The 12,293-nt window shown below is 35.6% G+C and overlaps 1 protein-coding gene across 1 annotated transcript; it reads right to left on the bottom strand.

The window, feature by feature from the left end:
- Window positions 1–499: 499 nt before the first annotated feature.
- LOC147076882 (cytochrome P450 307a1-like) lies at window positions 500–10,443 on the bottom strand. Its single transcript, XM_085940939.1, has 2 exons — window positions 10,098–10,443; window positions 500–1,818 (listed from the first exon to the last, which is right to left on the bottom strand). The coding sequence occupies exons 1-2, from the start codon at window positions 10,441–10,443 to the stop codon at window positions 500–502; spliced, it is 1,665 nt and encodes a 554-aa protein (XP_085797065.1).
- Window positions 10,444–12,293: the final 1,850 nt, after the last annotated feature.

Genomic DNA, 12,293 nt, shown 5'->3' with positions numbered 1-12,293 from the left:
TGTTTTACAGAATTTTAAAGATTTACAATCTACTCACATAATGGCGGATAAGTAATAATAAAATATTAGTTATTATTTAAACAACAAATGATTAAGCGAGTGATTTTTGTCATGGTATCTCTGTGAATTCTGTGATTGATAGCCTGCCGCCATAGAAGAATTTAAATGACTCATTAATGTAGACAATGTCACCAATAATGACGATATATTCGAATACAGATAAGTAAGCAGCATTTTTCTCGGAAATATAATCATTATGATAAAATAATGGGGGTAGTAAAAAGAGTGGCAGCGTATGACCCAGAAGTTGGTTTAAAACGGTTAAAGATAAAAATATCAATCGTTTTTTTTCATTGCTATCGAAAAATCTCAACTAGATAGAAAGTTAGAGAGGGTAAATTTGGAAAAAAAAACAAATTTAGTATGACCAATAAATTTCATTGTATCTGACCCATAAGCTATGGAGCCTATTTAAAAACTAAGATTGCTAATATCGTTTTCACGAACGCTGTAGGCAAGATTTTCTCGGTGTAAGGGTTAGTCCATATGTATCTGGGGGCAAAGCTACGCAGGAATCGAAATTTTTAATCAAATCGGGCCTTACTGAAGTTATGTCAAAGTTCTGGAGTAGTGTGGCGACTGTGACCATAGAATACTTCACCAGGAGTCCTTTTCCTAGGCAGGTCCTCTTTCCGATGCTGAACGGCATGAAATGCGGCATATTTTTCTTTAGTGTTACGACTTCTTTCTTGATAGTCTTGGTTCCGTCTTCGGCGGTGTCAATTTTGGTTGTTTCTGTTCCATTGATAGTTTTCTTTTTGTCTTCCTGTGACTCGTTTTCTGATTCTACTCCTGAGTCATGGTCTGAACCGCGCCTTTCAAGTTTGACTTCGACGTATGTCTTATTCAAGAATTTTTCAGGCTGGAATTTCATAGGTTCATCCCACAATTCTTCGTCTCTGTTAATTTTGTAATTATTAATCATTATAACGGTACCCTTTTCGACTGCGTATCCATCGATTTGAGTATCTTCAGTGGCAACATGAGGAACAATCGGTGATGAAGTAAAACGTAACGTCTCATTAATCGTAGCCATTAAGTAAGGCAATTGTTCTGAATCTGCTACATTGACTGTTCTTTGACCACCTGTCAAAGAATCGACTTCTTCTTGAATCTTAACAGCCGTTTCAGGGTGTCGAACGATAAGTCCAAGCATCAACATGATCATATTACCAATAGCTGAAGCACCGCCCAAGAAATCTTCTAATATGAAAATAATAGCATCTCTCGTAAACATAGTTTCTTTTCTTAATGTCTTCAGTAGAGCATCAGTGAAGTCTTTTTCTGTCTCATCGTCATCCAAATGCAACTCACGGTGGCTAATAATCTTCTTCAAGATAAAGTTACGGATATTTTGAGACCACTTGGTCAATTTATTCATATGTCCTCCATAGAAAGGTGCCAACCATGGTATAAAATCAATAGCATACCCTTGATTAATTTCCCAGAAGATTTCATCAAAAGTTCTGACAATACTTTGGAATTCTGTATCTTGTAAGTCGAATCTTGTAGAGCACATGTATTGGCTGAGGATATTCAAGCAGGTTCCTAAGATGATGGGTTTGATGTTCAGATCTTGGCCGATGGCTCTGGCTTCTGCGGACTTTTCGTGAAGCAGTGAAATCATCTCTTTCATTTCGATTGTGCCGACGTCCGAGATGACTTGGTTGAGCGGCGAATGGTGTTTGGGATCGCAATGTCTCCTTGCGATGTTGCGTCTCTTGACTTGAAGATTTCCCCAATCACACAGCGCCAAAGCTGAGGACAAAGAAAAAATACTTACATTACTTTAAATAATTCTACAAGTTTTAAAACTAAATTATTTCATAATATTACAGTGTTGCATATTCGGTTTCAACCAACAAACCTATTACACGTATTAAAATAAAGAACGATGAACTTGTTTTATATTATAATAATATTTTTTGAATCAATGCTGTTAATTAACAAACCCTAAAACTTTCTCTACCAAATAGGCTTAGAACATAAAATATGGTCGACTTGTACCGTAACTAAAACTTTCTGATCGTAATGCAAATGTAGCTTATTCTACGTATGATCGGGAAGACCATTGCATTTACATTGCACATATTGTCAGCCAAATTTTAATAACTACACCAAACCATCACCGATTTTAATATTTAGATAAACAATCGAAAAAATGCATAGATATGTCACACCTACGTACATACTACTGAAACATCAGAACAATCGTCAAAGTTAGCGCGTAATTGATAGTGCAAATGGCAAATACCCAAATGGCAGAGTAAAATTGTGAATTTCGCTACAAATAAATCTGAAATGCGAAATGCCTACTAGCTAATTTTAATTGTCCGTCTTAATAACAGTTTTCTAGCTTCACCATAATTTATGTGAAGGCCCCATATAATATTTTTTGAAAACATGCGAAGGTATATAATACTTTACGTTTTATAGTTCGCGGTATGATAGAGGTCGCTAAGCAGATTAAATGGAAATGGGCTGGACATGTCTCTCGGTGACTGGACAACCGCTGGACAAGTGGTACACAAGGGGAACAAAGGTCACCCTAAAATCCACTGGATAGATGAACTCATAAAGTTCGGTGAATGTACGTGGCAGCGAAGAACTACTAGGGACCGACAAGAGTGGAGGGAAGTCATCATCCAGCAGTGGATCGACCCCAGCTGATGATGATGATATTATTTAATTAGCCAAGGAATTCGAACCCAAAACTCACCGAACAGATACGTACCGATTAAATCAATGAATAATTTTAAATGACTCAGGGATGATTTTTTATATGAGTGCGAAAAAGACATCAACGCATGGTCAACCGGCAAACCGTAATTGTTATGAACTTACAATCGACTTTCAGACTAATTAATATTTTCAACAGTGACGTCCCGTGGAAGTAGGTGGGTCATGCGATGCATAGGGGTGGCAAATTATGAAGGGTGGCGAATGAATTGACCATGTCCAATCCCAATAAGATCAAATGGGCCTTCAGAGAGTGGAACATAACTATTACTGTATTATAATACCCATTGTACCTAATATTATATTGTAATAACGGCTCTAGGATTTTTTTCATAAGGATGTCTCCAAACCCAACAGCACCACAGATCGGCACGTACCTAACAACGTCACTATTTTGAGACTAGGTTTTGTAGAAATTCTTTAATTATCAACAGATGGTCTGTACCTATGTCAATTTTAAAGATTTTTGGTTTAGTTGTCTAACTGTCTGACAGCCGAAAATAAATAATAAAAGTAGGTACTTAAAGAGTTTTCAGACCATTTGAAACTAGAAATGAAAAGGGGTGAAATGCAAAGTCTACTTAAGGGCGGTACTTTGCCTAAGGATGTCAATGAAATTCATTATTAGAATAAATTACTAAATCAAATTCAAAGTTTAAATTCAGTAACAGAGTAAATACAAAAAGTAAGAGGAAGTTACGCCGAATGAACGAATTAGACCCTATTTTAAGAATTTAATAACACAACGTCCACCTATAAATACTCATTCTCACGTAGGTGGAATATATCAATATCCGAAGCGATGTAGTCGAACAAAGTTATTGCCCTCGCAATTGACATCACCAATATCAGGTTAGTTCTGCACTTTGCGAGAACAAACAACTGATGCTGCAGATTTTTAAAACAGTTATCAGGGACACACAGGTCAATTATTAATACTACCAATAATGATACAGCTCTCATATTCTAGTTGGGAAAAAACGTGTCTAAATATAGCTGACATCTTTTAGCGTTTAGACTACAGTATGTAAGCATTCTTAAGATGGATAAAGCCACGGATAGTATCTATACAGCCTTAACTAAATGAGTCTTAAAAATATGTCAGTATTCAGACAATATTATCCTTAAGCAGGCCAAGGTTACCTACTTAATTGGGCAAAATACTGAACCGGACCAATAAAAGAGCATGTAATACAAACTCGAATTTGTGTACCTACAACTTTGAAATTTCAGAGCAATATCTCAAAAGTTGATTGGCTTGACTACTAAAATATATTATATTATAGCAATTATTATAATTAATTTTGTAGAAAACACTTTGAAAAATATTCCAGAAACTAAATTACTTCATAAATATCAACTCCAAAATCATTAAAATAGTACATGCGTGCACATAGATAAATAGTTTGGAAGGATGGTTTTCAAATCATTTTTTTTCAATCCATGATATTTTTTTTATTGATTTTTAAAGCAGCCGGGGTAATAAAATTTAGCAAATGTCGTGATTTCCATATTTACCATTAGAGATTCTAGTCATCTAGTCGCTTCAATAGCGGAATATTACACATATCCGAGTAGATTCCCCATACCCAGACACTCCACTCTTTGACATAAGAAATAAACACCTGTCCTGCAAGTGTAACTAAGGGTGTTTACTTACGACTTATTGCGAGCTGTCCCAGCCACAAATAGTCATCGAATGTTGTGCGTGGCTAAATGGTCATAATTATAAAGTATCATTAGTGTTCTCTTGTGCTGTCTTGTATTTTAGACATTCCGCATTGGAATATCAAAACAAACATCGAATGGCTCAGATAGTTTTACCCATTTATGAGTCTGGAGATATGATATAGGTCGCTAAGCAGATAAAATGCAAATGGGCTTGGCATGTCGCTCGGTGAGTGGACAACCGCTGAACAAAGCTATCATAATAATTATAGTGGTACCCGAGTGGCACAAAGGACGCCCGAAGCCGCTGGATAGATAAACTCATAAAGGTCGGTGGATGTACGTGGCAGCAAATAACTAGGGACCGAGATAAGTGGAGGGAAGCCATCATCTAGCAGTGGATCAATCCAGGAAGTGATGATATTATTCAACTAGCCAACGGGATCCAAACCCATAACCTACTGAACAGATGCGTGCCGAATTGGAAAACATACCGATTAAATCAAAATAATTAATAATTTTAAATGACTCAGGGATGATTTTTTCATAAATGACAGCATAAAAGACATCAACGCACGGTCAAACGGCAAACCGTAATTAGAACCGGAACGAATACAAATTAATAATGACAAGATAAAAATAACTTTTTATATACAACGTTTTTAAATTTTCTGTTGAATTATTATGCTCAATATGCTCAAACTTGTACTTGATATGAAGTAAATAAAAAACAAACAAATATAGAATACTGAAATGTCATTATGACATTTCATTTTGATTTCCATAGTAACGCACGTATATATTAATAATTTAGTTGCTAGGACCACCCCCTTAGCAACCAATAATAGTCTTTTACTTTTTATATTCTGAAATAACTTTCCATACAAAACAGAATTAATTGAAGATGAATTCAATTCTGCTTAAAGATGGCTAAAAGTATTAAATGTCTAGCTAGTCGGGAAGTTAGTTAAAAATCGATTGCAAGATTTGTACTGGACAACAACCACTTGACAAACAAGAATACGAGCTAATAAAAACGTTGTAAAATATCACAACTTTTGAGAGCAGTTGAGGTTTTCCATGAATCAGACGATGTTGTTGGTCATTAAAAACTCCGTTTATGATGATTTGAATAAAAGATTTATAAAACAATGTGCTGACGGTATAAAAATCGTTATTTAGTTTATAAAAAGAATATCAACGACATACGTCAGTGAAAACGGATTTCGAAACACTTTTCAAATCAGTTTTCTTGCAAAATTCACCTAAAAATTTCACCGCGTCGATTTTCCCCAAATGATAATGTTATGCTAATTTTGGCCTGGTATAGTAAAACGTTTGTTCCCGAATTTCTCAGAAATTTGATTATTTTTTTATATTATATTATCATTTTGGCATACTTAGCGGTGAAAGCATTTGACGTTTACAAATGTTCTCCGTGGAAAGACGTTGGAAAATGTTGAATATTTCTCTCTCGTTTTACATAACGCTTATGGACCCCGTCATGTATTTGTGTAACAGGTGACAATGTTTCATAACCGAAACATTTTTATTAATTATGGCAAATGCAATATACTTTATTCAAATTTAAATTATTTATTTATCATATAATGAACGTGACATATTATAATAAATTCAACGCACAGGGCTCATATAACACATTCTCTATTAAGCCCTCCGTCATAATACTATCTAGAATCCACAACTACTAGATTTGCGTCATTGTGGTTTACGAATTGAGCCATTTAGGTTATATTCAATCACGACGAAATAGCCCGGTCGCACATACAGAATCGTGTCACCTGTAACCTATCAAAGATCAAAACGGCCGATAATGTTGCAACTCTCTTATTCGCACACGGGTGAAACCGAATGACTAACCGCAATAAAAAGCAGCATCTGTGCATGCGCTGATGCGAAAAAAATGTCTATTTTACGAGTGAAATTTGAAACAGATATACACAATGAAGAAATATACTGAATTTTATTCATATACGAGAGATAGGCAACGATTGGATCTAGAAGCGTGTTCATTTACCCACACCTCACCTCACCAGTCCACCTTTTCTATCTGACTACTTTACGTTACATAATGAAGAAATAATAATTATACTGTTTATTTTTTTTTCAAATCGATTATATAGGCAACGGTTGGATCTAGACGTGTGCTCCTTTACACAAACCTCACCTCACCACTCCACCCCTGCTATCTGGCCACTTTACCCAGACGTGATAAAATTGTATTATTAGCAAGGCCACGTGGTTGACAATTGTTGGTTGTAGGCGGCCACCCGTCTACCCGTACCCCACCTCACCATACCACCACTGCTAACTAACCATTTTACACACTCATATTGAATTGTATCGTGTATTTTGGTAAGATTTTTTTATTTATTTATTTGTTAAAAAAAAACATATTCGGTACAGAACAAATTAGTTTATTTTTGAATTACACCTGACGGAAGACAAGACCAAAAAACTTACTATATTGCATGAAATAGTCAATGAAAAACCAAAAAGCCAATATTTTTAAACTATCAACAGATCAATAGTATAGACTACCGGTTCTCAACCTTTATCGTAACTCAGTCCCTTCTTGCAAAGTAATATCAATTTAATTTAATAAATCGAAAATTTTTATCGTACCTACTCATTCCACTTTTATTAATTATATGTAGACCAGTTTCGTCCGCGTCAGAGGGACATTTTCAACTAAATAATTTTTAATATAAATGCCTGTTGTGCTAAAGATTATTGAGTTGAAAAGGTTTCTCTGAGGCGGACGAAACCGGTCTAGATATAATTAATAAAAGTTGAATAAGAACGATAAAAAATTGTGTTTTATTAAATTAAATTAATAATAAAATGCATTTCCACCATGAATTGACAGTTAACACAATACAAGAAAATAGTCAAGTAGCCTGTCTCTCCTGCTAAATTAGCGTACATAATATTATATTCTTAATAAATCTAAGAAAGAACAATATAAAAAATAATCATTTAGCAAAATTCAACACGTGGATTACTCTGTTACTTTGTTTACGCAATTCTCGTATATTCGGAATCATCATTTATTATTTTCTTTCACGTTGCAATATTTTTCGTGTAAATTATCAATGTTTTAGAAACAAAGTTTCTGTTAATTCTACACTATTGAGTGATTTATATTGACATCTGGTCTTTCCTCAAAATACGAAAGACTTAAACCAATCATTTAGAGACTGCAGATAAAGGAACGGCTCTCGGCAATATATCTGAGACGCATTCAGCAGTTTTATGAATATGTTGTTCTGCGCGGACCGGAACACCTGGAGAGACTGGTGGTTTTGGATGGCCTCCAGAGAAGGCGAAGGCAGAGGAAGAGCGTCCAAGTGAAGGAGCTGACTGGAGGCAGCACCTACTTTGACCTGAGAGAAGCAGAGGATTAAAAGGAATGGAACGTCTTGATCGCTCAAAAGATGACAAAATTCAAAGATGGTCACAATCTTCAGCCTTTAGGGAATGACAAAGAAGATACCATAGCGTTGAAAAAATCATTAAATTTTTCACAAACAAATCTATATCCTTAACGATTTAGTGACATCCCGTGGGGGTGGGCAGGTCATGCGTTGCTTAGGGGTGGCACTTAATAAAGGAATGTAGGTATACAAATATTATAAATAACTTTTGAAAGCAGAGGCGGTTTGCCATAATGCGGAAAATGAGGTCCCTTCGTTAGAAAGTACCGATATCTTAACTATAAAAAACAAGGGTGTCTCCAAACTTGCCAGAGCTTTAAACCTGCGGGTACCTACTTAAAATCACCGCTGTTTGAGAGTATGTTTCATAGAATGCTCTAATTATCTAGTCGTCAGTAGATGATTTGTATAATAAAAGTCTCCATGTGAGGGAGGAGCATAGTGAACTTACAAAAACAAATGATTATAATTAATAAATATATAGTACAAAAAACAACAATACACACATAAAAAACTATGTAAAAAGATCTTCACGTCCACAAAAAGATGCCGCAATTTTTTTAAACGTAATAAAATCGGCCTTTGTGGAAACTCAAAGCATTTATTCCCTTTCTAAGTACATTCTCGGACATTCCCAAGGGATTTGGTTAGCATTCTATAGTTTGTTCTCCGCAACATAAACACGTTGGTCGGGTGGCAAATCTAAGCTCAAAGAACCAGAAAAAGGCGAAGGAAAAGCTTGGCATCGATGATTTTCTTTCAGCCAACCATAAGAGACGCGTTCTCCAATTCTTCAGCCATCTGGTAAGAAAAAATTCGAGCAGCCTCGAGAGAAGAGTGGCTTTTAGTGACATTGCAAGGGTGTGCGGCTTCCAGATGGAGCAACACCACATAAGAAAACGACTGCATCAATAATGCGCAAGATCAATCTAGATCGAAGAAGACTGTAGTCAACGCTTACTATTACAGTAATCACCATCCTCAATAATGAGGCAGAGATTATAAAATATATACAGTTTTATTATTAACCAAGAATTCTACTCTGGTATAATATTATTTATATCATCCGTATAATGACATCCCATGAATTTGGAAGAACTTCATATTTGATTAATTCAAAACAAATATATTATATTATAATGCATATTATACAATACGTATTGTGAGACATGACGACATGTTATGACGTAGATCGTAGTGTATATAATATATTATAGGAATGTTATCATTCCTATATCTATGAAATACTTTGAAACTTTCTGATAATACGAGCACTTCCTACGTTTCGGGAAAGATCACAGATTTGATGTCCCAGGGTAGGTAAATAAAAATAAAGTGAAAGAAGGATCATAATATCCATGAACGAAAATGGTATATTATAAACATGGTTAAGATATTGGCCTTTTGAAACGTCGTGTTGAATTACGAATAAAATCAAGTTTATTACGCCCAACATCTTTAATAATAAACTTATATAAAAATCTATAATTTTTTTTTACCATGTTCGATTCTAAAAATATCATTATAGGCCTTCACAGAGTGGAGGTTGTATTAACAGAGTTTTATTTTTACGAGAAACGGACGTCAGCCAACTGCTCAACCGCTTAGATCCATACTATAAGAGCTAACACACATTGAAAAACAATATGTGAAATTTGCCGCTCGGCCACCGTAGGCCCGAACTAATTCTTCTCAGATCGAATAAAGATTTGCATATTAAATCAATTCATTGATCTGATCAGTGGTATGTTTAAGGACTTGGAGGCCCGAGGCGATGAGTGATTTTTAAAGCCTCCTCTACATAAAAACGTTATGAAAATATCAATGTAACTCACCCTATAACTGAAAATCATCAATTTTTAAGAAATATCTATGCATCTATTATGTAAGATTTTCGTATAATTTAATACTTATTATTGCAAAACTGGTCTGAACTGTTTCGAGGTCTCATTCTGATGAATCTACTGCGTCATCTACGTTCAATAAAATCGCAGCTGGATCTGACAATAAAATTCATTTATCATGTCTCGAATGTCTCATAATATTATTATTTTAAAGTTGTTTTTATATTCAAATATAGAATAAAATCTAACACTTCCTTGCGAATTATGCTACCCTGATATTTGGTCCACACTCCATTATTTTTAAATAATAAAGAAGTAAAATACTCACAATTCTGCCTGTCGTCAGCGAAGAGCTTGTGGAATCTGATAAAGTCTGGTCTGCCCCCGAAGAACTTTCCGTTCTGCATCAGAACGTTCCTGATGACCCTGACGCTGCTGACGACCACGCATTTGGTCGAGCCTAGCGTAATCTGGTATATCTCGCCGTACTGATTCGCAAGGTCGGTGAACTTGACGAAGGGGCTGCCGGAGCCCCGCAGGAGATGCGCGCTGCCGATCAGAGGCAGGGGCTTCGGCCCGGGGGCCACGGCGCCCTGGATCTTGCGCCCCTTACCCTTCACGACGTACAGAACCAACAGAAGAATCAAAGCGATGATTGCTAGTACGGCGAACATAATTGCAAAGTGTAGTTAATTATTTTTAAATCGATAAAATATAATTGATTTTTTTTTACACAATTTTGACTATTTCAAGCGTCAGAAATATGAGGTGACCTCACGTATTTTGAACTAAAAAAATGACAATCTAGCAATTATTTAATATATGAAATATTTCATTTAATTAAAATGATTTGTTGGCTATTTTTATCACTTGTATTTTACGCAATTTTTTAAATGATTATTTAACAATAATTTAATACTATTTTCTGCTGGTTAAATTATTGAAAAAATACTTAAAAATACACTGTATTTATTTAATTTAAATTGTTTTAAATGGTTAAGTTAAAATTCGTTGGAGATACTATGAGAAATCGCGATGGTTTTTAGAGGTTATGTTATTTTTATGACAATAAAAAGACTTGGCAACATTAAATATTATCTGTTGACCCAAAGTCCCCTCTCAACTCGGCGAGTTTCAAATATCTACTGCCAGATTTGCCACGGATTCAGGTTTATATAGGCGAACGGGTGGATTTTATTGTACTACGTAAGTAGGCATGATACTGGACACGCTCGTGTGTGTTTGAATAAAAGAATTGGTTTTCACACAACCTGACGCAAATCACAATACGTTATTAATAAAAAAAGAAAGACGCAAAGATTGATTCATTTCAGAAGTGATACTGGAAACACATTGTAAGGATTCCATGGTTAAAAAATAAGAAAATACCTATATTCGATCTGAAATAAATACACTTTTAAAAGCAGCCATCTCATCTCCAAAGAGCTTTGAAGTCACTTGGAAATATATCAAGTGGGCATGGCCTCCACAAGGGTGGGGCTGACAGGTCTCTAGCCTGGAGGGCCGGGCTCAGGAGGGGCCCGGCGAGGCGGGTCGACCAGATAAGTGAGATAAACACACATTAGAAAAATTTGGTTTAATATTTAAAAAATTGCCTATTTTTCTTCGATGATATTATTGTTGAAGTTATACGGTTCTGCGATACAATTTTTAATTGTGGACATCTCCATAATTCAAATGGATGTATTAAAATATACAATAAGACACTAAACATACATATTAATTTTACCGCGTACCTACACCATTTGGAAAACGCTACTGTAGAGCGTCACACCGCCTTTATCCTTAGCGATAGGTAGGGGGGCCGCCATATGATAAACTACCGTCGATATCCGCCTTGTGTATAGAATAGATCCACTGATAGTAGTATCGGAAGAAACGTATCGGTACGTTTTGACATCTCTGCGCATGGGGTCCACTAACTCTTGGATACACTGCATCTTAAAAGATAAAAGATCATTATGCATGTATCTTCTTACGTATCATTAATTCTAGTGCATTGATTACCAACCCATTTCTGAATATATTATATAGTCTGAACTCGTCAAAAAGTGTTATATTTTAACAGTACCTCTCTAGGGTGTGCTCACTTTTAGAGTGAGATAGAGTGAGACAGTTTTCACAGTTTAGACGGCTAACTTATTGTAACAATTATAATAAATACCTCAATACATAAATATGATAAACTACTTTAAATAGCCGCCAATAGCGGCCAATAGCAGTCTTGTGATACGCAGGCGTGTCCAAAACGGTTGTGTCAGGATAGATTTTAGGTTCATCAGAAATTGAGTCGTGAAAATATGTTTTCTTCTTATTTTTCGGCCATATCCGCTCTTCAGGTGGAGTATATGAGCACCACGTGGCACTTTCAAGGATCTCTGTCGCTATCCAGTCTTCTTGCATCATTCCAGAACATACCAGCATCCCGTATCTCCACCGTAAATACATAACAATGCTGACGGTGGTGCTTTATGCTAGCGGCATGTCATCGCATCGTACGAAG

Source organism: Rhyacophila brunnea, unplaced genomic scaffold (genome assembly GCF_057557595.1).
Source record: "Rhyacophila brunnea isolate RB1 unplaced genomic scaffold, BYU_Rbru_1.0 scaffold_13, whole genome shotgun sequence".
Classification (NCBI taxonomy): Eukaryota; Metazoa; Arthropoda; class Insecta; order Trichoptera; family Rhyacophilidae; genus Rhyacophila; species Rhyacophila brunnea.
Note: the sequence above shows the minus strand (reverse complement) of the source record. Positions and strands in the feature narration are given on the sequence as shown.